This window comes from Acomys minous (assembly GCF_964271855.1).
Source record: "Acomys minous genome assembly, chromosome: 16".
NCBI lineage: Eukaryota > Metazoa > Chordata > Mammalia > Rodentia > Muridae > Acomys > Acomys minous.
This window is the reverse complement of record NC_140498.1, coordinates 6023548-6047531: the sequence shown is the minus strand read 5'-3', so window position 1 is coordinate 6047531 and position 23984 is coordinate 6023548. Positions and strand designations below refer to the sequence as shown.

At 45.4% G+C, this 23984-nt stretch overlaps 1 protein-coding gene across 2 annotated transcripts in view; it reads right to left on the bottom strand.

The window, feature by feature from the left end:
- Positions 1 to 23984, bottom strand: part of DNAH9 (dynein axonemal heavy chain 9) — a 318017-nt gene that overhangs the window by 269124 nt on the left and 24909 nt on the right. Inside the window, exons 7-14 of one of the 2 annotated variants that reach the window (XM_084761565.1) lie at positions 17595 to 17762; positions 14372 to 14488; positions 10981 to 11131; positions 9484 to 9598; positions 6098 to 6166; positions 3771 to 3897; positions 2876 to 3131; positions 1266 to 1507 (exon numbers count right to left, since the gene is read on the bottom strand). In XM_084761565.1, coding sequence (XP_084617691.1) covers positions 1266 to 1507; positions 2876 to 3131; positions 3771 to 3897; positions 6098 to 6166; positions 9484 to 9598; positions 10981 to 11131; positions 14372 to 14488; positions 17595 to 17762 — 1245 coding nt within the window. The remainder of the gene's footprint in view (positions 1 to 1265; positions 1508 to 2875; positions 3132 to 3770; positions 3898 to 6097; positions 6167 to 9483; positions 9599 to 10980; positions 11132 to 14371; positions 14489 to 17594; positions 17763 to 23984) is intronic. The other variant, XM_084761566.1, reaches the window with a different exon arrangement.

Genomic DNA, 23984 nt, shown 5'->3' with positions numbered 1-23984 from the left:
ATCGTGAAGATTTTAATATTCTACCTACACGAGTAGATAGAAAAACTGGATAAACAGGACCAGAAAGCATCCTAAAGATCCTAACAGCACCATCACATCTATTCAAAGGATGCCACACCCAAAACAGAAGCACAGACATTGTTGTCAACGCCCAAGAAATCCTCTCCAAGAGAAGCTGTGGTCTAGGATGCAGAACATAACTCAGTTAATTCCAAGTATCTCTCTGGCCATAGACTTAAACTAGACATGAGTTCCATTAAGATATGCAGAGAAGCCCCAGCTGTAGAGAAATTAGAAAACATTCCTAAATGACCTCGGAATTAGCCAAGTGATACAAGGGAAGCATTTGAAGCCAGTGATGAGATGAGGTGGGCCAAGACTGTGACATGAAAGCAACATACTGCCAAAGAGGTATCATCTAAGCAAGAAAGAAAGGCCTAATGGCAAGATACTAAATTTCTATGCTATGAGTCTATTAAAAAAAGATAAGCAATATATCCTAAAATTACTAAATCTAAGACCAGATGATGTTGAAAAAAAATCAAGTAAAAGAGTTCTTCATCTTTCAAAGGCAAAGTTTAGGAAGTCCTCTTTTGTTTAATTGGTCACCATTAACATTTATGACTTGACATCTTAATTGTGTTTTAAACCACAGCCTGTGTAGAATGGTGATTTATTCCTAGTTCTGACATGGGCCAACCTGTCAGACGGTGTGCATTGCTTTTTCAGTAGTGTTTAGGGCTGGCAGCCATTTATATCCTACTCTGTGTTCACAGGGACGCTTTCATTGTTGATGGTGCCTGACCATCACAGAGGACAAAACGCCTTGCTGTATTAAGTGTGGCACTGCAAATTCTTTCTTCTTCCGATCAAAGCCGGGGATGCCACGGCACTCTCTCATCTGCCGGGGCTCTTTAGAGGTAGGCCATCAGGATAATGCTGTAGAACCAAGCCAGGCTGTGTGGGCAGGGGACGGGGAGTGGCAGGGGCTCAGGGTATTGGGCGATTTAGGATTCTGCAGTGCCATGATCTCATGCAGTGGATGGCTAGGCATGAGACTTGAGTTACGCTTGGCAGTGTTGATACTGACACCTTGACTTGTGGCCCCTAGCATCTATTGGCTGTAGCCATTTCACTGTGAGTCTAGAGTTTTGTTCTGACCTGAAGAAGATTCAGCATCTACTGATATTCTATTCTAGTGCACGGATTCCTCCCTCGCATTTAAATACCCTTCCTGGTACCGTGTCTAAGAGGCCGGCTGTTACCTGAACAAGAGCGTGAATCTTAACGCCAGATTCCCTGATGAGGCTGTAATATTTTTCCGTGCGATCCTGCTGATCATCCAGAGAGAGGGGCCCATCTTTTTTCCCATCTTTTCTCTTAAATATTGGAGACACCCATGTCTTCATGATGTTTCGAATCTCTTCCACGTTGTCTTTTGTCTTCTGAATTCTCTGCTCCAGGTCACGAACCCTGTCGGTTGTCTGCACGGCATAATCCCAAATGCCTGCTCCCCCAAAAGAAATAAAGTTAACTGAAACGGCCTATGGTGGTGGCAACGCTGAAGGGCTGTGTGCTCTGAGTGATGGGAATTTATGCCTATGGGCTTTAGGAGACATTTCTGCACAGGTAGCTTCTTTATCAGCAGAGTCCACTGTTCTGACTATATAGGAAAACGAATAAGGAGATGCTTAGCTACCAAGCAGATAGGCACTACCACAGTTGCCAGGGAACACCAGGTCAATTTGATGATTTTATTTGGACTAATGTTTTTTATAGCAACTTGCAATGTGTTGTATGTTGAAAATGTTATTCTCTTTCATATACTGGGAAAAGTCCTACCATGCTTAATGGAATATTCTGAGGCTTTCGTGGATTGACTATGGTCTCTTTTTTTAAAGTTTTTTATTATTAATTTATTCTTGTTACATGTCAATGGTTATCCCATCCCTTGTATCCTCCCATTCTTCCCTCCCTCCCATTTTCCCCTTATTCCCCTCCCCTATGATTGTTCCTGAGGGGGATTACCTCCTCCTGTACATGCTCATAGGGTATCAAGTCTCTTCTCGGTAACCTGCTATCCTTCCTCTGAGTGCCACCAGGTCTCCCCCTCCAGGGACATGGTCAAATGTGAGGCACCAGAGTACGTGAGAAAGTCATATCACACTCTCCACTCAAGTGTGGAGACTGTTCTGACCATTGGCTAGATCTGGGTAGGGGTTTCTTTTTTAACACTAAGTTTTCTAAGGACCTTAATGTTGTCTTCCCTACTCCATAATTCTTTATACTTCATTACGAACTTCATGATTGGTTTAAAAAAATCTTGGCCAGTCCTGCATGATTTGGGTTATGTGTGCCTTTCCCTCCTCCCCACAGATGTGAACTCCTTGATGATAGAGAACATGACCAATATACAGCATGTCGCACTTTAGCCCTGGAGTCCCTCACAAGCTCATGCTCAGCAGTAACTAAAGATTTCCTGGATTCCACTGTGAGATACCAGGATGGTAAACATGTTGCTTTCTTCCTTACTGTGCTCATATCCTAGCTCAGCAAACTAAACAGCAATAGTAACGATCAGCGTTCTCATTTATGAAGTGCCCAGCATGTGTGGGAGAACATGGGGGCACCACAGCCACCTCTGGGCCCCTCGAGGTGCAGGTTATAGAGGTTTATATGACAAATCAAAGCCCAGGAGGAGAAAGAGGAGGAGAGTCGGATGTCCATGCTTCCCAGCTTGGGTGTATGCCTACAGAGAAGCTAGTTTTGTGATTCCAATGTAAATCAGGTTATGGGTGGATAATGAGGGTTCTTTAAGTATTGCTGTGTCATTCAGCACCCACACTCCTTTCTAACTGAAATTGTTCCCCCTTACCTTCTGTTTTCCAGCTCAGAGTCTTCTCAGCAGCTCTCAGGCAGCGATCAATATTTTTCAGTTCTTCCTCCACCAGTGGAAATTCCACCTCAAGCAGAGTTTTCATAACCTTGTTGTACCAACTTGCTATCAACTCCAAGTGGGCCACAAGGCGCTGATAGAACTCCCTGGAGGAGAACATGGCTGCTGCTGTCTCAGGGACGGGTTTCATCTCAGTGGGCTGAAGATAGCTCATTTCTTTCAACACTGAAACCAGCTGAGGAAAGAGGCAAACGTAAGTGGCATTTGCTCAGGTCAGCAAGAACGCAACTGTGTCCAGGAAGGAGGCAAGAATCTCAGGGACCTAAAGGCCTTGGGCCTCCTATGGACCTCTGTCCCCACCAGATCCTTGCGTGCAGCATCATGGGAAGGAGAGTGAGTGCTCAGCAGAAAGCCAATGACTTAGAGGGCAGCAAGATGGCTGGAAGTATAAAATGGAAGAGCAAGAAGATGAGGGCCTGAGAAAGAAGCCACTGGCCCATAAGGTCACATTATCCAATAACATCCTAACTGGTTTTAGCTTGTGTGCACAGAGTTTGTGATGTTTGTACAATGCCAAAGTCACTTAGCAATGCATTTCTGAGGAAGGGTCCCTGTCATTATGCTTATATCTGATTCCCTACTGTGAAAAGTAGAATGCCATGGAAAGCCCTTAAGAAAGACCATTAACATGAATAACTTAAATATTCCAACCTGAGATTGGTTCCCCCCACCACCACCCGACAAGAGAGTGCAGGACATAAGTTCTTTTGAGTAGATTTGGAAAATCTTTTTAAAGGCCTCTTGACCCTTGAAATCAGCAAAGTTAAGTGACTGCTTCTGGAACCCCAATGGAAATCACTGTCACCCAGCTGACCTGTGGGTTAAAGTTGACAGAGAGCTGCTTTGTGTTGGGGTCACGGTGTAGAAGTGGCAGGGAGAGATTGTACTGTGACTTCTCAGACACTGTCTGACACCAGTCCTCATAAACTCTTCTCTCATACCTGCAACAACCAGAGACAACAGCCACCTCCTAAACATGCTGTGAACCCCCAGCTCCCGGCCCTGCTCTATAGTACCATCTGGAGAAGAAACTAGTATCTGATCAAGCCAGATGGAGCCAGCACCTTCAGGTGCCTGCTGATCTTTAAAGGGGTACCACTGCAATAGAGTATTTCAATGATCTTTGGAGTGAGATGGAAAGTCACAGTGAGCTCCGGAGACATGTAGAGACGATATTGGTAACAATCACTCCCACACTAACCTTCAAGTAGCTTGTGGAATTCATTATTCAGTCATCACACATTGACTCAGGGGGGAGGGTCATGCCATGTGCTGAGCTTGGAGAATAAATTAGTGAATCAATAACTCGTGATAAATACAGCTAATGGTGGGGACCACAGGAAGAGTACTATAACACAGTACAGCAAATTCAATCTTAGAGAGTTGTCATGGGTGTTGGGCATATGATCGCAGAGGCAGGAAGCTAGAGGTGGGTAAGGAGATCAAGTAAGGTTCATGGGGGAGGTGATGGAGCAAGTCTACCTGGGGGAGGTGACTGAGCAAGTCTATATGGGAGAGGTGATGGAGCAAGTCTACATGGGGGAGGTGGTGGAGCAAATCTACATGGGGAAGGTGATGGAGCAAGTCTACCTGGGGGAGGTAATGGAGCAAGTCTACCTGGGGGAGGTGATGGAGCAAGTCTACCTGGGGGAGGTGATGGAGCAAGTCTACATGGGGGAGGTGATGGAGCAAGTCTACCTGGGGAAGGTGATGGAGCAAGTCTACCTGGGGGAGGTGATGGAGCAAGTCTACCTGGGGGAGGTGATGGAGCAAGTCTACATGGGGGAGGTGATGGAGCAAGTCTACCTAGGGAAGGTGATGGAGCAAGTCTACCTGGGGGAGGTGATAGAGCAAGTCTACATGGGGGAGGTGATGGAGCAAGTCTACCTGGGGGAGGTGATGGAGCAAGTCTACATGGGGGAGGTAATGGAGCAAGTCTACCTGGGGAAGGTGATGGAGCAAGTCTACATGGGGGAGGTGATGGAGCAAGTCTACCTGGGGGAGATGGTAGAGCAAGTCTACCTGGGGGAGGTGATAGAGCAAGTCTTGACTTAGTTTCATGGCTGAGTAGATGTGGATGATGGTTACCACCAGAAGCAATGAGGAGCTTTGGAAGTGAGAAACAGCCAGACTGAACTGGGAATAAAGCATGGATGATACAACTGAGGCTGGAGAGACACAAGGCTTGGGGAAGAGTAGAAACCTTGGAGAGGTCTTCAATTGTTGGGGCTCTAGTGACATTATTAGATTTGGTTAGTGTGTACATCAAGGGACAAAATAAGAAGGCAGGGAGGGCTTTGGCGAAGCCACTACAGTAGCTCATGCTGGAGCAGAGCTAGTTTTGGGGGGTGTTTTGTTTGTTTGCTTGCTTGCTTTTTAAAGAGTCTACCAATGGAGACAAGGAAGAGAATGTACTGTCAAGATATTTATAGTATAAAAGAGCAGACCTGTGGGTTCCTGGCAGGTAGAGGGCCACCAGTTATTTGTCTAACCCAATGTCAAGCAGTATCAGAATTTGAGCTTTTATGCCTATACCCTGCTCTATGGAACTAGGAGAAAGAGCAATGGCAGAGGCAGAAGTCACGGCCATGTTGAAGGAGGTGCCTGTAGACCCCGAACCTCTAAAAGATTCACTGGGCTCCAGAGCAGGAACCTTATGGGCCTCTGTGCAAATCTCATTCTTACTCTTTCTCTCTAAAAGTATGGAGGATATATTTTGAGACTTAGTTTTCACTCCTTGCAGCATAAACTGTTGTTTTCTGTTCACTGAGCAGTGACTGCAATTTCAGCCCTCTCAGGGCACCATGCATGGCATCCCGCTCCTCTCCGCAAGGATCACAGACCCAGGAAAGTGACACATGGAACATATTTTGTGTCCAGGGTAGAACCACATGCCCTCAGAGACTTGTTTTCAAGGCCCTGGAATACTGAACTCACAGGTAGCTGGGCCATACCATAAACCAGGCAAGGAGATTTCAGAGACAATATGGAATCTGCCCTAGGAACATCAAAAGGCTTGAATTATGGGGGTGTGTGGGTATGGGGGTATATGGGTGTGGGGGGGTGTAGGGGGTAGGAGGTGGGGTGGGAGGGGGGTGGGGGGGCAAACGTTAGTGCAATGCAATCTCAGAAGCTCCTTACTCTTCTAGCAGGGAGAGAAGATCTTCATATTTTTGTATCATTCGCTTTCCTTCAGCAGATTGCAAGCACCTATCAGTGCACAGGAAAGGGGAAGACAAAGACATACAATTAGAAGCAGCTAACAGTGCCACCTAACAAACTGCCAGCTACAGAGAAGGTAATGATAATTGGGGGACTGAGGCAGGGGGATCGTGTGTCCCAGCCCTGCCTTGGACACCTACAGGGATCCTATGACTTTCAAGAAATAAAATGACAATAACAAAAGCCAAACAAACCAGCGCTGGGACAGTTTCTTGGGCTAGATTTCAAAGGCCTGGAAAGAGATTGCATTCTTTACCCTGAACATCCCCCACAGGCCACTAGAGGGCATCTGTACTTCCTACAATTCTGGGCAGTACCCTAGGTGACAGGGGCAGTGTGCTCTCTATTGCCAGTGTTTCCACCAACTGCTCTCGTGGCTAAGCTGGCCCTATATACATCAGATAGATGAGGTTTCACAAAACATGAGTAAAAAGAAGGTTGAGGGAGTAAAGAAAAATTATAGGTGGCATTGTTTTCTGTGTATGAAGAAAAATATCCACATAACATTAACATTAGATGTGTGCAGTTGTACACATAATAATGCCTTACATAATAATATATAGGTAATAGATAAATGATGATCAATAGATAGATACATACATGATGGATAGACAAATAGTAGACAGACGGACAGAGAGACAGAGACTCCCTTTCCCTAGATAGGTACAGACAGAATAGTTTCTGAAATCCAAGACACTTGATCAGAAACACTGCTATTCCTTGACATGTGTACATGAGGCCACACCCATGTCTCCCCTCCTAAAATGTGTACACATACAATGCAACACACACATGCACATGCCTGCGCACAGAGATGCATCCACAAACACCATATTCTCACAGATGCATTCAGAGGCTTCTGCCAGAAGACAAGGCAGAGTCTACCCTGCAATACTGTTGCCCCAACTCATTCCCCCTGTGTTTGGCACTGGCTATAATACTAAATAAAAGCCCAGCTCCTGGGAAAAACAGGTGAAGTAACATTAATTTTCAAATATCTTCACACTAACTGAGTGGAGTCTGTTTTTGTTTGTCCTGATAGCAAAACAAGGGAGCTTATTGCTAAATCTCTAACATCCGTTTTCTCCTTATGCCAGCACACGTTTCTTCACACGATCCCTGGAGCCTTCCCCAAACCCTTACTCCTGTGGAGAAAGCACCAGATTGCTTTGTTCGCGTTTGTGCTGAATGAGCAGCCGTGTGGCGAGGGCTCCGGACCAGGCAGGTGGCTTGTGCTTCATATTCCCTAATTCCTTCTCATTTTGCAGGATTTCTACAGGCCTCACAAAGATCACATCTCAGATTTGGATCTGGAGAGGCTAAGGCAGAGGTGCATAAGGTTTACTTCACAAGGTGTCTGTCAGGCCATGTTGACCAGTGGGTTTGGGAGGGTCACAGAAAGCAATGTGATGACTCTTTTATCTCACATGTGGTAGACGCCTACAGCATTCTCTCTTTTTACTTTATTTTGTATTTTTGTTATGCATGTGATTGTTTCGCATTTGTGTGTTCCTGTGCACTGGCACCCACATAGCCAATAGAGGGCATTGAATTTCTTGGACTGAGTAATCTAGCACATAGTCATGTTTTGTGTGGTGAAAGCCCACAGATAAGAACTAGCTAAGGCAGGGATGCCAAACCTGGGTGCTTCTGAAGAGCTGTGTTCCCTGCAGAATCCACAGAAGCCTCAGATACAGCTAACACCCACCCACAACCCACCCAGCCCTGTTCCCTCTGTCCTTTAGCTGCTGTTGCAAAGAGCATCCTTTGTAGTCTCTGCACATGTGTCTCACAGTTTGCATCCTAGGAGCCAGAGCGATGGGAGCTATGCAGTCCCTATGCCTGGAAGCAGTGTTGACTCCCTTCTGCATGCTTTCTTTAAGGCAGTGGTTCTCAACCTTCCTAATGCTGCAACCCTTTGATACAGTTCCTCATGTTGTGGTGATGCCCCCAACCATAAATCATTTTCCTTGCTACTTTGTAACTGCAATTTTGCTGTTATGAATCACAATGTAAATATCTGATATGTAAGATATCTGATATGCAACCCTTGTGAAAGGGTCATTCAACATCTGTCCCCAAAGGAGTCACAACCAACAGGTTGAGAACCATTGCCTTAAGGGATATATCTGCAGGGCGTGGGGGCTTAGCCCCATTCTTGGACAAATTTTCTATGGCTGGAGAACATTGAAAGGAACTCTGCGCTGGAAGCTGAAGGCCCAGATGACTCTCTTGGTTATTTCTTGGCAGTCTCTAGGACCAGAGGGGAGTCACCTTCCTTCTTTCTGCCTGGTTTCTCCACTTGGAGCATGAAAAGTTAACCACAGCAGAGCAGGGCAGAGATCAGCCCCTTTCCAAGCGGGGACTGCTCACGTTGGGACTGCTGGTCCGGCTGGTAACAGTGGAGTGTGGTAGTGACTTATCCCTACAGATGCCTCTGTCTCACATCTTGAAAGACATTTAATCTTGCTACCTGAGCCCAGGGTCTCTGTGGACATTCCTGACTCCAAGCAAAGCTGTAATGCCGATGGCCAGCTTCCAAATACTTCGTCTTTGTTGCACTTGCCAAGGCCAAGCGCTTTGAACAAGATCAAGCCTTCTGCAAAGCGGGATCAGAGGAAGACTGCTTGTCCCCGGGCACGAAGCATCCTAAACACAATGTCTCCTCTCACCCACTGCTAGCAGCCAATGAGCCTTCTAAGAGGCTCAGCTCCTAGACCCAGCCATGAAGCAGGCCCACGCTTCCCTAATCTGGCGACCATCAGTCACCAAAGGGGGTTGCCAGTGACAGAGAGCCCCAGTCCAGACCCAGACTTGACAGGTGAGGCCAGGGAGCTGCATGCTCTTCAGACCACATTTGGGAAGCACTCGCTATTTCCCAGAGGTTCCAGGGACACAGGGAGTACTTTTCCAAGGAAGCAATGCTGAGGGTCTCCCTAGAATGTGGAGCCCTAGTTGGTTTTCCTCTGGAAAAGACCCATGGAGCAGGAGGGCAGGAGGGCAGGAGGGCAGGAAAGCAGGAGGACAGGAGGGCAGGAGGGCAGGAGGGCAGGAGGGCAGGAGGGCAGGAGGGCAGGAGGCAGCCTATCATGGAATAAGCTTCAGTTAATCCCGAAAGACGCACATCTCAAACCCCATGTGCTAATAGTACCATTACTTGGCCCAACTTGGATACAATTTGGTCCAGGATTGATCATGGAATAATGGGAAGATGGTTCGTGTGTGTGTGTGTGTGTGTGTGTGTGTGTGTGTGTGTGTGTGTGTGTGTCCCTCAGTTAGGTGTCTCTCAGGAATCAGATACTCACAGGTGTGGGATGTGTGGGAAGTTGCTGAAGGGACCCTTGATGCGCTGCCTCAGCTCCTGTGCCCAGCGGATGCCTCCGGCCATAGTGGGCATGTTCTTGTGCACCGGAGAAAATCCTGGAGATGTGAATAACTATCTTGAAAAGAGGATACAGCTCCCAGCTCGCTCTACCCACGAGACCTTTCTCCAGTTGCCCCTATGTTGCTGTATCTATGTCTAGCCTGAAGTCACCCATTGACTTCAAATGGCCACACTGAGTCAAATGCCTTGCTAAAGAGACCTTTGGGAGAACACAACAGCTCAGGGAACATGGTCCCCTACCCAGTCATCCTGACTGAATAGGTCTAGCAGCTGATCATAATTACTTTTAGGACCGCTCAGGAGAGTTTTACTTGAACATTGAGGGTTGAGGCAGCTGCCTTAAACAGATAAATTCATCTCTCTGGGACTCACTTTACTTATTTGTAAAATGGAAGTGGCCGCCTTTCCTTTGGTTAATAACAGTCAAAGGTTTCTTTGAGAATCCCATCAGGCTATGAATGGATGAGCCATGTGGATTATGAAGTATGTCAGCAGCCCATGTGTTATGTTCTTGGTCCATACATTGAATTTACTTCTATATAAACAGTTATCACAATTTATCAATGGTGAGATTTCACCTAAAGGTAAAAGCATTCAGCTCTTCAGGGAAAATTAACACTGCCCACTATCTGCCACTGCTGCCATTTCTAACTCTCAACAGGAGCGGAGAGGGGACAGTCTCTTTACCTCACCATGAACTCCACTGCAGAAGTGTGGCATCTCCAGGTTTTATGGGCTGCGTACTCCATCTTACATGTCTGAAAGTGAAACCTGAGTTTCTTTCCTTTTCAGACATATTTCTTGAGTCCTCACTACATGAAAGGTATGTATGTGGGATCTGAGTGGGGGGGGGGGGTAAAATGATTAACACTGAAGGGTGGTTGGCCATAGCCCATGAGCCACACTCCACCCAGGATGAAGGGAATGGTAGCTAAAGAAGGGTTGTGGCCAACAGGCCCAAGGGTTGAGATGGTGTTAAATCATACATACACCTGCAAACTGACTGGCCTTGTCAGGTTCCTCCTAGTTCCTTCCTCCAGGGACACTGCAGGGGACAGGAAGCTTCTTTTCAGGTACGTAACATGTACACTGAGTTATAAGGACGATGAGCCAGAGTGACCACAGGGATCCACCAACTACTCACTCATTATGCCAAGGCCACAGCCGGCCACTGGTAGTCAAGATTTCACTGGTCTAGGTTACCCTGGCAATCTGAGTCTCCCGCACCAAAGATTGTACAGTTGAGTGAACTCTACCATCACCCAAGGTGATCTGGAATTCCCATCCAAAGGACTATGCTTGTGGGTGTCGGAGAATGTTATAGATCCATGTGTGGATAGGCAAACAGAGGATGTGTGTGTTCTACCCTTTCCAGCAACAGAAAATGCCCCTCCCGTTCCCCTAGCAACTGCCCTACCATGTTCTTCCTCCTCCTGGATGTGCTGACTGTAGATGACTCTCACGGCATCCAGTTCTGTGCTGAACATTCGGATGAGGGCCGGGTATTTGTGTGACACATCCTGCGCTAGCAGGGGCCTTTCCAGGAGGGTTCCTGCAATGTCTAGCATCTGTAGAGGGGGCAAAGGATACGGACATGCACTTACTCTTTCCAAGGCTGAAAAACTCTTCCTTTCTGTTCATTTTTTTCCCCTCATTCTCCTTCCTATGACCCAGCTCTGGAAGGGTGCATATATATTATGGCAGAACCTAACAGTGCCACCAGAGTGTGGATATCTGGAACCTTCCCCTTCTCCTTTCTTTGCTTCTTAGTTATTTGAGGGGAAGGGTAGGAGTGTTGGTTTTATGAGAGAAGTTCTCACTGTGCGGCCCAGGTTTAGCCTGGAACTCATGATCCTCCTGCCTCAGCATCCTCAGTGATGGGATTACTCATCGGTTCCACTGTGCCCAGTCTTTCCTTTGTCCTGATGGGTATCTACTAAGTTTTCTTCTGTTGTAAGGCTCTAAATAAAAGGAAAACCAAAGACACCAGCAAGGCAAACTGAACTATACACAGGAAATATGACACAGGAGGGAGATAGTGATGGAAAAAGACAGAAGAAGTTTCAGGAGTCAGCTGCCCTGTCGATCACAGGCATGATGCAGACAATCTGAGGTATTTTCCTGCACATTAAACCCAGCCCCAGGTGTCTCCAAAGTCAACAGAAAAAAAGAAATGCTTTAATTACTCCTGGATTGTGAGTTCTTTAACCGTGATGCTGCCTGAGACTAAGCCACATAGGGATTCAGCTATATTGGGATATGCACTGCTGTTTCTAAACCTGCGTTCTATTATAATCATGGTTCCCAACTTTCCTAATACTGCAAACCTTTAATACAGTTCGTGTTGTGGTGACCCTACAACCATAAAATTATTTTCATTGCTACTTCATAGCTGTAATTTTGCTATTATGAGTCATAATGTAAATAATTTTTTGAGATAGAGTTTGCCAGTGGGGGTCATGACCCAGAGATTGAGAACCACTGAATTATAAGCTCATGTCTATTTCACACGTCAAGTCAGAGGTTCACAATAGACAACAGCTCATAGCCAAACTTTGTCCATGACCTTGTTAAATGGTACATATTTCAAATGAGCTTTTCCAAAGAGAGGGAGGGACATATATATATGTATATCTATATACATATATCTATATCTATATATATATATATATATATATATATATATAGAGAGAGAGAGAGAGAGAGAGAGACAGAGAGACAGAGAGACAGAGAGAGACAGAGAGAGACAGAGACAGAGACAGAGACAGAGACAGAGACAGAGATAGAGACAGAGACAGAGACAGACAGACAGACAGACAGACAGACAGACAGACAGACACTCAGGTCCTTATGCTTGCACAAGAAGCACTTTACTGACTGAGCTATCTTCGGCCTGAGAAAGCAGCTCCCATTTAATGCAGGCAAAAGGGACGTGTGTTCTCTGCTGTGACTCAAGCCTCCAGTTGAGACTATGCAGACAAAGGGGGCTGATAAACCCCGTGGCCACCTCATACCACTGGCTTGAGGGCTTTGACCTGCACACACCCTGGCCATGACTACCAAGCTACACATAATGTTAGATGATTGTGTAGCAGTGACAGGGGTGGGTATATGGAGTGAGATGATCTCTCTGGCCAGCTTCCCAGGTGCGGAAAAACTACTTATTGATATTAATTTATGCCCACTGGAGCATTTGCGCTGGGTGAAGGAAGAGGGAAAGGTTTTAATTTCCTATTTGTGAGATGACCAAAAGGAGAAAAACAGGTCAGGCAGGAGGGCCTGGCTGGCTGGCTGTGGTTTCCCCTGCAGTTTCCAAGAACTTCTAAGATGACTGAGGGTTAGATAAGGGATCTGTTTTATGAAAGCACTTTGAGAGTGTGGATGAAAACAGAGAATTTTTGGGACCAGGTCCAAAGCTGTAAAGGGTCCTTTTATCCTTTTGTCTAGAACCCTTATCCCACCTATTTTCAAGAAATGAACGTTTTAAAACTTATAGATTAGAAATATTCTCCTCGGATAAAGATAGGTGTTTTCATGATGGGAACATCTGAAGAACAATAGAAAGACCCCAAACGCCTTTCTGGGTAGAGGAATTTCCAAAGGCACCTCTAGACACAGAGCAGGGACGGGCACCAGTGTCGTAGGCAGAGTGAGAGGAATGAACACAGTGCATCACACGGACACCCTCAGAATGGCAGGTGCAGAGGGATTGACTCCTGGGGTGGGAGGGAGCAGCTTCTGCACATGGGTAGAGTTACATCTTCACAGTGTATCTGCATGCTGAGTCCCAGTTAGTCATGACAGCTAATGGTATATAGGATCATCTATGGACATCTGTAAACCATTTCTGATGTTTGAAGAGGGATTTCTGAAGTATTGGCAGGTGAGGGTAGGTTATTAATAACAGGTGATTGTTAAATGTCTCACACACACACACACACACACACACACACACACACACACACACACATGGCAGCAAATGGGGTTATTTAATATTCTAGAAAAACCTAGATTAGTCCATCCAAGATTTTTGCCTCTCTGACAATTGTCCTACAAATCATTTCATCTCTGTTTGGACATTTTCAATGATTGGAAAGTTCAGTTCATCTTGAACAACATTGATAGAAATCTATTTTCTCTTCCGAGCCAAAATGTCCCTCCCTGCGACTTTCTCCTAAACCAAGTCCTTGAAACATCGGGCCTCTATTCACTTACAGGAGACCTTTCACACCTTACTGAGTCAGTCCTAAGTCTTATGTCAGCATTCTGATTGTGTAGCCACTTGGGCCCTCACTACCCTAAACCTTCTCTCTATTCTTCTTACCACATGGTATGTGGGAGATAGGACCAGGGCAAGAGTTATGGCAGCTACCAGCGTTGGGGTCATGGAAGCCACCTCTTGGTAAATGCATTGCTCAAGGCTGAGTCAACCCTGCCTCAGTGATTAGGCAGACTTGGTGCTTCTGAGCCATGTCTTCAAGACGGTCACCACACTGGACCTTTTTACTCCCAAAGGTGACACTATTGAGAGATGCATGGGCTGGGGAGATGGCTCAGTGGTTAAGTATATTGGTTGTTCTTCCAGAGAGATACACGGCACCTAAAAAGATCACTGCCATTTTCAAAGCACTTTTACAGTTTCAAAAAGCATAAGTGATCTGCCCGAGAAGCTGAATTATATATGGTGAACCCCCAACCCTAGGGTGGGGACAATATTATCAGGAAGAAATTAGAAGGTCAGACTTATTTTCTTCTGGTGGGCACTGAGGAGGATTCACTGGGGTGCCTTCTGCTCCCCTCACACTAACCTTAAAGGCATGCTCTACATCAGGTGCGTCATCAAGAGCTTGAATTAAGATAGTCCCCAGTCTCCGGTCAAGATCTTCCACTCTCTTGTTAAATTCACAGACATCATTTTCAAATTCCTGAGGAGACATCACATGCATGTAAGAAACCCATGGTGTTTTTTTTGTTTTGTTTTTTGTTTTTTGTTTTTTCCAACCTGATCTCATCACAGTCTTGGCTGCTAACCTTGGTGCTGAAATCAGTCATACCAGAGATTTATTTTCACTTTCTAAACCTCCCCAAGTGTCTTGGTTAGCTCCTTTGTTGCTGTGATAAAGCGCTGCCCAGAACCATCTTTGGGGAGGAAGAGGTTTATCTGATTTGTGCTTCCACCTCACAGTCCATCATTAAAGGAAGTTGGAGCAGGAACTTCAAGCAGAAACCTGAAGGCAGGAACTGAGGAGAAGCCCTGAGGGAGAGCTGCTTGCTGGCTTGCTTAGCTTTATTATACAGGCAAGACCTAATTGCTTAGAGACGGTACCGCCCACACTGGTCTGGGCCTTCACACGCCAATCAACAATCAAGAAAACGCCCCACAGACACATCCAGAAGCCAATGTAGTAGAGGCAGTTCTCCAGCTGAGTTCTCCTCTTCCTAGGAATGTCTAGGTGTGTGTCAAGTTGACAAAGCCTAACGATGACACCACGGGAGCATGGCATGCTGGTCAAAATGGCACGGTAGAATGAAACGTAAAGCTGGCATCTACTCGCCGGCCTTTCCGTGCCCCTCTCTCTTCCACTTTCTAAATGATCTTCTATTCTGTGCACCACGCAGCTCACACTACCCTAAAGATTATTGCAGCCGCAACAGCCCCAAGGTCACCACCTTCTTGTCTTTCTACCCCCAAGTTAAATGCATTTCTTTTTCCAGGGTAACCAAATTAATATAATCCTGGGAAGGAAAGTAAACTAATTAAATGAATACACGTTACTCCTTTCAAAAATACCTTAATTGGCTAAGACGGCAATTAGCCATTGTTCTTGAGTTTCTTAATTTAGCAAATAAAAACTCAGGGTACACAGATAAATCTGAGTTTCAGAGAAACATCTTTTTTAAAAAAACATGTAAGTCTCTCTTAACTATTGTTCTTTATCTGGCAACGCTAAGTGTGCCTCGCTTCTTAGGAGGTAGCAGCTTTCAGGAAAGCATTGATGGCTCCACTCTCTAACTTGCACACTTACTATTTTTTATTATTGTTTTACACTAGTAATGTGTTCTTATGTTATATTTTAAAGACTTACTTATTTTCATTTATGTGTGTGGGCCTGTTTGTATGGTGTGCGTGTGAGTGCAGGTGCCCACAGAGGCCAGAAGAAGGTGTCAGAGCTCTTAGAGTTGAACTTTCAAGTGGTTGTAAACTGCCCAGTGTGGGTGTGGGGAACTGAACTCGGCTCTTGTGCAAGAGCAAGCACTCATAGATGCTAAGCCATCTCTTCAGCCCCCACGCTTGTGTCTTTAAAAAAATATACAAAGAAAAGTAGAAAACATAGCACATCTCTACTTTTTAAATATACTGGCATTGTGGTATTATGGTATGCTTTCATACATGTATTTCATATACATATATTTCAAAGTATACATATATGTGTATAATATATAGGCATGTATGATATGTAAGTATATAACACATAATAAATGGAAAATGTGAGATTTTATATAGTTTTAAACATACCATATATATAATATATGCATAATATATTATATATGTATAATATATTATATATGCATACATTCTCTTTTGTAATCTATTTTCATTTTTATTTTACACTTCCAACTAATGGAATTTCCCTTAAGTTCTGTCCCCCTGGATCTGGCCAACAAGGATCCCTGGACACTGAATGTGCGCAGAACAGAGTCCTGCCCTAATTTCTGCTTTTCCTTCCCCTACTACAATTCCTTCTCCTGTAATCTTGCCTTTCTTTGGGGAGAACCCTGTTCCCTTTGCCCTCGGTAGCCAGCTATTTTACTCTCCTCTGGTGCTTGACTTTGGGGAGACTGTGGGTGAGACCTGGACTCTGAGCCCCAATCTTGAAAAACTTCCTCCTTGCCTTTGCTTATCATGCGTGGTCTTCCTTTACCCAACTCTGAACTCCCACCAGCATGCCTGCCTTTGCTTGGCAGTCTGTGCTTACAGCTTAGAATTTATTTGCAGCCTTATTGAGTATAATTGCTAAAACGGTGTGTTTAATGTGTACAGTGATGTTTTGATACCTGTACACACTGGGAAATGACGAAAGCAATGGAGGGAATGGACCTATCATGATTGGTGGGCTTAGTGTAGATTTTCTTTTAAATCCATGAGATTTCATTACCTCACATTACTAACATTTCCGTGTGTGTGTGTGTGTGTGTGTGTGTGTGTGTGTGTGTGTGTGCGCGCGTGTGTGTGTGTGTTTGTCTGTGTGTCTGTGTGTGTGACTGCATGTGTCTGTGTGTCTGTGTGTGACTCTGTGCGTGTGTCCATGTCTATGTCTGTGTGTGTGTGTGTGTGTGTGTGTGTTTGTGTGTCTGTGTGTGTGACTGTGTGTGTCTGTGTGTCTGTGTGTGACTCTGTGCGTGTGTCCGTGTCTATGTCTGTGTGTGTGTGTGCATGTCCTTGGAAGAAACCCCTCAGCAGATTTCAAATATACAAGATAGTGTTATTAATTATAACCACCACACTGTACCTGTGGACACCACTCACCCTGCATCAAGGACACTTAGTGGTTATTGACCAACTCCTCTCATTTCCCTCTCTCTCATCCCAGGGGCAAGATTCACTCTAGTCAGCGTGTATACCTGACAATTGGACCATCTTAGATCCCAGGGTGAAGTGAACTCACAAAGCGTTTGTCCCTTCGCAACTGTCCTACTTGGCTCAGCTTAAACTTTTGAAGACATAAAGTAGTCACGACTCCCCCTGCCTTCCCATGCCAATAACCCTAGGTAGCATTAGTCTGAGGCAGTCAGTGGTTGAGAGGGGCCAGTTCTGGTTTATATTCCTCACAGGGAATAATGAGGAACTTACTAATGACACAAGAATGGCCATTTCTCTTGACACCAATAATAACTAACGAAACCACTAAGACCACATAGCCAAAGGAGATTCTTGAGGAAAAAAAATCACATAAATACTTAGGTTGCTACAGCTGGAGGCAGCTGAAAAAAGGGTCAAAGTTGGTGATTTATAGCCCGTCCAGGTCCTACCATGCACTGGGGATCCAAACAGTCATAGGAGCACTCCGAGAAGATGCTGTACATCTCTTCAAACTCCCTGTGAATTTGCTGGACTTGCTGACTCAGGGAGTTCCCTCGGAGGCCACTGAACTCAAGCTTTTCCAACGTGTTGAAATCCAAGGCTGTCTCCAGAAGATCCTATCAGGACAGTTCACAAACAGTTACAGGAAACATCATGGCACTCCCCACCAGATGGAGGAGAGAGAAACTGCAGGGACGGTGGTTGCTTGGGAAAGTGCAGTGTCTCTTTAGTTTTTAACCTTGTTAGATCAGATTGCTTAAACTCCATAACAAACTGAAATAAAAATGTACAGAAAAACTGGACCAGCAGAAGCCAGAATAAACAGGTAAATCATGTAACGCATGTGTCAGCATCTCCGTGTTCTATGAAGAATTACAAAAGGCAATCTTAACTGGCAGGGTTTGTGTGAATTTTTATTCAAAGAAATTAATATCAAGCCAGGCGTGGTGCTATGTGCCTGTTCTCCAGGCACTGAGGAGATGGAAGCTGGAGGACCAAGGCGAGCCTTGTTCAATAGCGAATTCAAGGACCCATGTTTGAGATAACATTGCTAGAAAGCAAAACGTGCAAAAGGCCAAGGAGACCAGTGCATGGGATGGCACTGGCCTTCTCGCAACTTCCTTTACCAAGTAGCACCCCCCCCTACTCGCACACACATACAAGTGTTCTTGGCATGCTGAGCTACAGTGACACCTCAGTGACAGAAGGTGGTTGCTTGTCATCTCTTTGCTGTGTTTCTCCATCTCACGCAGGGTAATGTAACACTCCATGACATTGCAGGGAACTAACTTGAGTTACTGCAGGCATGGGATTGAAGTGGCTGCCAGGACACCACATGTATCACTGTCACCATTGACACACCACATCCCAGCTGGGCCCAGAATTAAATGGCAGATGGTTGACAAGGCCCAAAAGCCTTGGGGAGGAATTTCTCCCAAGCCTATGGAAGCCATGTCACATCTAATAGTAGAAATGCCTTCTGAGCATGTTGAATAAAGATTGGATCTATCCCTTGTGAGGACCTGTCTAAAAATCACAAAACCTCTATACCAAGATGTGTTTGCTGTCAAAAGCTCTCAGTCTATGTACATGTTCCTCCCAGGGAGAGAGAGAGGGAGACACACACACACACACACACACACACACACACACACACACACACACACACACACAGAAAGAGAGAGAGAGAGAGAGAGAGAGAGAGAGAGAGAGAGAGAGAGAGAGAGAGAGAGAGAGAGTTTGTGATGATCCCTGGCCTGGGAAGGGCCATCCAACATGAAGAGGCGGTCACAGTACCACACCTGAGGTTGTGAGACATCAAGTCCTGACTCTATTCTAGAACTTCCCATGGCCGGTGGTCCCTGCTGCTACCGACACCAAGCCCAGGAGTAGTGACAGAGGCACAGCAGTGAGGAGGAGCCACCAACTTCTCACACTGCCAGGAGGTCACCCATGCAGCCCCGGGCAACCATTCACACAGCCATGCTGTGGCATGAAGAGGCAGCGCGGAGGCAGCAGCAAGGAAGAGACAGGAACATCGGGATCAGAGTTCCTGCCTCCTTAGGAGAATGTGGAGCTGAGGAGCCATGGAATGTGGGGGCCCAGAGCAAGGGTGAGGTTAAGGAGTGTCCAAACCCTGGAAATCTCCTCCTGAGATTGGCAGGAATATGACTGTTTCTCCCCTGCACTGGGCCTGCATGTCCCAGTGTACATAGCCATGAGCCCCCACCTTTGTCACTCCCCCAGGAGGTCACATAGCCTGGTAGCCAGGTTAAACTTCCCTTCCCCTTATAATGTCATGTCTAGGAACACTTGGAATTCCTCTTCATGCAAATGATAAATATATGTATTGCACAATGCATTGGAATATTACAGTGTACTCCATAACACTCATAGTGAATGTGTATTAAGCAGGAAAGGCTTTTATGTGTTTAAGGCCATATTAACTACTCTGGTTTCATCATCACACTATATATACATGACACAGTACCATAACTATATCTCATAAAATTTTACAATTCAAATAGTCATAGAATAGTGGCTGGGAATTCTGTATAATCCTGCAGTATATAATCTTACTACTATAGAGGCTGAGATAGGAGAATTATGGTGTCTAAGCCAGCCTGGGCTACATAGAGAGACTCTGACCCAAAGAAATAACAGTATTCGATTGTATATGCTTAGAAGAAACAAATGGGTCCCACCAAAATGAAACTGGCCTCTACGGTAATTCAAATCTCTAACTAGCTGCTTCATTTTATGGGCAGAAAATATTTGCGCCCTGGAAAATTTCCTTAGCAGTCATCCTTCACAACCGTGTGGACGCCAATTTCAATTTGTAAGGAAATCCTCTCTAATCACTTTTAAAAGACAGATGCATCTTGATACACTTGGCTATGGTAGAAAATGAGATGATAATTTCATTATTCTTTTTATTTCTCAAGAAGATTTGAAGCACACTGCCAGCTTGTCAGTGGGAGGCATTTTATGGATAACGTGAGCAGGAGATCACAGGTATCGGAGTGCTCCTTGATCACGGCATTCTCAGAGAAAGTCTAGCTAGCGGCTTTCTCCGAGATGCTTCCTCTGTCCAAGGCACATTTCCACTGCAGGAGTTGCAGACATTACAACAACAGGCTGCCACCACTGCCACATACACCAGAAGGTTCTCAGCCACCAAAAAGGACACTAGTTCCCTAAAGCCAGATGGAACCTCCTTCGGGGGTGTCTTGTTATCAGGAAATGACAGATATTTATAATTTACCTAACAAACATACAGCAAATGAAGCATTTATTTGGGGCTCATGCGAAGGTTTGGGGGGCATTCAACTCCTACCAAAAGGGCTTCCTCCTTCCCCTCTCTCAGCACCACTGGTCCTCTTTTGCTGTTTTAGCTTTCTTCTGGAATCTTACTGTACTCAGTCACAAGGATATTCAACATTATGTTTTGTTATGTTATTATCTATCTCAGGAGGTTACAGATATTCCAAAGCTATCCCAGACTTCCCTGTGCTCAAGAGAATGCACAACGCTCCATCAGTATTTGTTGAATGAAGACATGTTTCTGCTTTAACTTCGCTACTGCACATCCAGCAGAAAGTGACAGAGTGACAGAAAACCTAGTAACCACAACTGCTGGGCCGTTAGCGAGAAGGAAGAAAGCTGGGTTGAGAAAGCAAAGACAGGGCACCTCAGTGTTGAAAGGGTCTTTGGCAGATGCCAGTTAGGCACTTTTGTGGTCCTACATTGAGGAAAGAGTCATATGACCAAATGAGCGCAGGAGGGGACCATCCAGGTTGAGGTTGGACAACTGCTGATATGTAATCATTTTAATCTTTAAAAAAAAAAAGCAGTTCCTGGGAAGCTATCAAATAAAGCATCTGAGTTTCAGACAGTCCAATCAGACTGGCTTGCTCGCCAGACATTGAGCTCTTTATTTCTGATAAGATTCTAGTACAATGCACAGTGGACAGTGCTGTAGAAAAAAAATCTCTGTAGCTACAGAAGCAGACTTTGCACACGGACCACAACCCATCATGAATTCTTAATTTACACGTAGGCTTTTTTCACAGCCCATTTAAAAGTCCTCAATGACAGAGAAAAGGCAAATCTAAACCAATAAGGTTAAATATTTTTTTAAATGGCCATGTTTATTAATCCTAGTAGTGAAACCATGAAATGCGTTGCGCTGTGTACAGGATGTGTGTATGAGCCTTGGAGCTAGGATGTACATCGTAGAAGAGCTGGGACATTCATGTTCCCACAACCCTGGTCCTGCTCTTTGCTGCCAAACACTGAGATTCTAAGACTCGTTTGCCTAATCTGTGGATGGGACCTGTGATGTGATTTTTAACATTCCATGAGGTTCTGCAGAAAGGGCCAATGTAGGGTGTCAGTAAAGTGTCACCGTGATAAATATGACCATCCTGATGTCATTAGATTCTGGATAAGTAATAGTTTCTCCAGGAGACCCCATGCTGCTCCTTTACAGGCAGGTATCACAAACCATCCGGGATCCCAGAAGACTTACTGAGCTGATTGGGACTTATTGTTATGAAAAAAAAAACGATGCAACATTTAATGGTGGTGGCAGGTGGAGAGATGGGTTTCAATTTGTGCTCTGGCCCATGAGATGAAGGAGCAGAACCAGATGCAATGGCGAGCTTCACCAACAGCTACTCCATTCCCGAAGGAGAGGTCACGCAGCCAGGCTTAAAAGAAATGTCTTCGGAATTCATTAAGGGAGAGCACAAAGCAGATACTCACAGATGAAAATCTCAAAAGGTCATTTGAAAAAAAAAAAAGGCTGTTTCCTTTACCTTTCAACTGCCACTAACCTTATGCAGCTAATGGTCTCACACACGTGACCACATGTTCAAGCTGGGCTGAAAGGAAAGCCAGCCCAATTAGGGCTGGGAATGAAAAGAGAGGCTGGGCAAAGTGGCTGAGGATGGCAGAGGGGCCACAAGGAAATGTGGTGTGTATCAGGTCAGCTTATTACCTCTCTCCCTGCTAATCACTCTGCATAAAGCCCCAGCAGGAAATCATTTTGTCTCCAAGTGAATCACAGCAATTTTATAATGAAAGAAATGAGGGCTCTCTCCACGCGGCTCCCGCATCATTTGCAGGGAAGAGGCTGCAGGCAGAAAACATAAACAAGGATGCTCATACGCTGCGATATTGTGGGAAAAGGGAACTGTGGGCATGCGTGTGCCCGTGCTGGAGTACGGTGCTGGGAAGTAGGAGTCGGGGAACCCAGAGGCACAAGGAGGTGGCTTTTCTTCAGTTCCTTGACTGTTCAAACTGCAAGGATTTTGTAGACTTTGGGTATACCCTTAGGTCAGTGGCTCTCAATGAGTGGGTTGTGACTTCTTTGGGGGGGTGTCACCAACCCCTTTCACAGGGGTCGCCTAAGACCATCGGAAAACACAGATGTTTATATTATGATTCATAACATAGAAAAATTGCAGTTATGAAATCTTAATGAAAATAATTTTACGATCAGCGGTCACCACAATATGAGGAACTGTGTTAAAGAGTCTCAGCATTAGGAAGGTTGAGAGCCACTGCCTTAGGTGGAGCCATAAAGTCAAATAAAGCCCTTCCTTGGGACTGGATCTAGAACTTTACATGAGGGACCTCCGTAGTTTAAAAGACCTAGAAACTATAGGGTTAAAAACAGGGCATGAGCTGGCCTGTAATCCCAGCAGAGGCAGGCAGATTTCTGCGAGTTCAAGGCCAGCCTAGTCTACAAAGTGCGTCCATGGCTACACAGCGAAACCCTGTCTTGAAAAACAAAACAACAAACAACAAACAAACAAACAAGAAACAGGGTGTGCAAAGGTAGAAAAGGTTATATAATGGCAGAAATAAAAGCAAAGAGCCAGTTTGAGCCCCCTCGACATAGAAAGGCGGGGATGGAATGAAGGATGGGGAAAGGGAGGAAGGGAAAGAAGAAGAAAGAGAATGGGGAACAGAGATGTTTACAACTCCCTGGAAGATGTCAACATTTGCTGTAAAGAGTACATGCTCCTGGGAACAAATCCCAACTCAACGTTCTGCACTGGGTGACCATGGATAAACTAACTGACGTGTTGGTTTGAACTGTTTGTTAAGGATGGGTATTGATGATTAGCTTTTTTAAAGGATTGCAACGACGCATACCCTAACACGAGAAAAGTTCTCGCATGCATCGTTTCTCTATGCTGGTAGTCCCTGTGGTATTGACCATGAGGAGGAAGGCTGGTTATCCTGCCGTCCTGGGAAGCTGCTGCTCCACACCTGCACACACCCTCCTTGGCACACACCAGCCCTCAGGGAAGCAGGCACCCATCCAACAAGATTCTCTTGCACAAGATAAGCAAAAAGGATAATGAACATCACAGATTAGAAGAAAGAAAGACAGCTTGGAGAACTGCAGAGATTAGAACCCAGTGCCTTGCAACCTGACCCACAGCATGAGTGAGGGGAGTTGGGGGGGGGGGTTAGCTAAATGCACCAATGACATTCTGTTTACTTTCCTGTTTCTATCTCTTCATCTCAGGTGCCAGCACCATGGCGGTCACACATCGCCTTAGAACAGAAGATGAAGAAGATTAAGTTCATGCTAATTCCTGCCGGAGAGAGGCAGATTAATCCCATTTCAAACAGGCACTGATCACTGTGAAACTCAGAATGTTAACTAAAGGGCTACATGAAATATGTCAGAAGACAATCAATAGTCCCCTGTCCTGCTGCACTGAGCTGAGGAGGGAAGAGACGGGGAGGGCGGAGGGAGGAGAAGACAGAAAAGGGCAGGAGGGTTGAATCTGATCCAACATGGGAGAGATTAAAGAAAG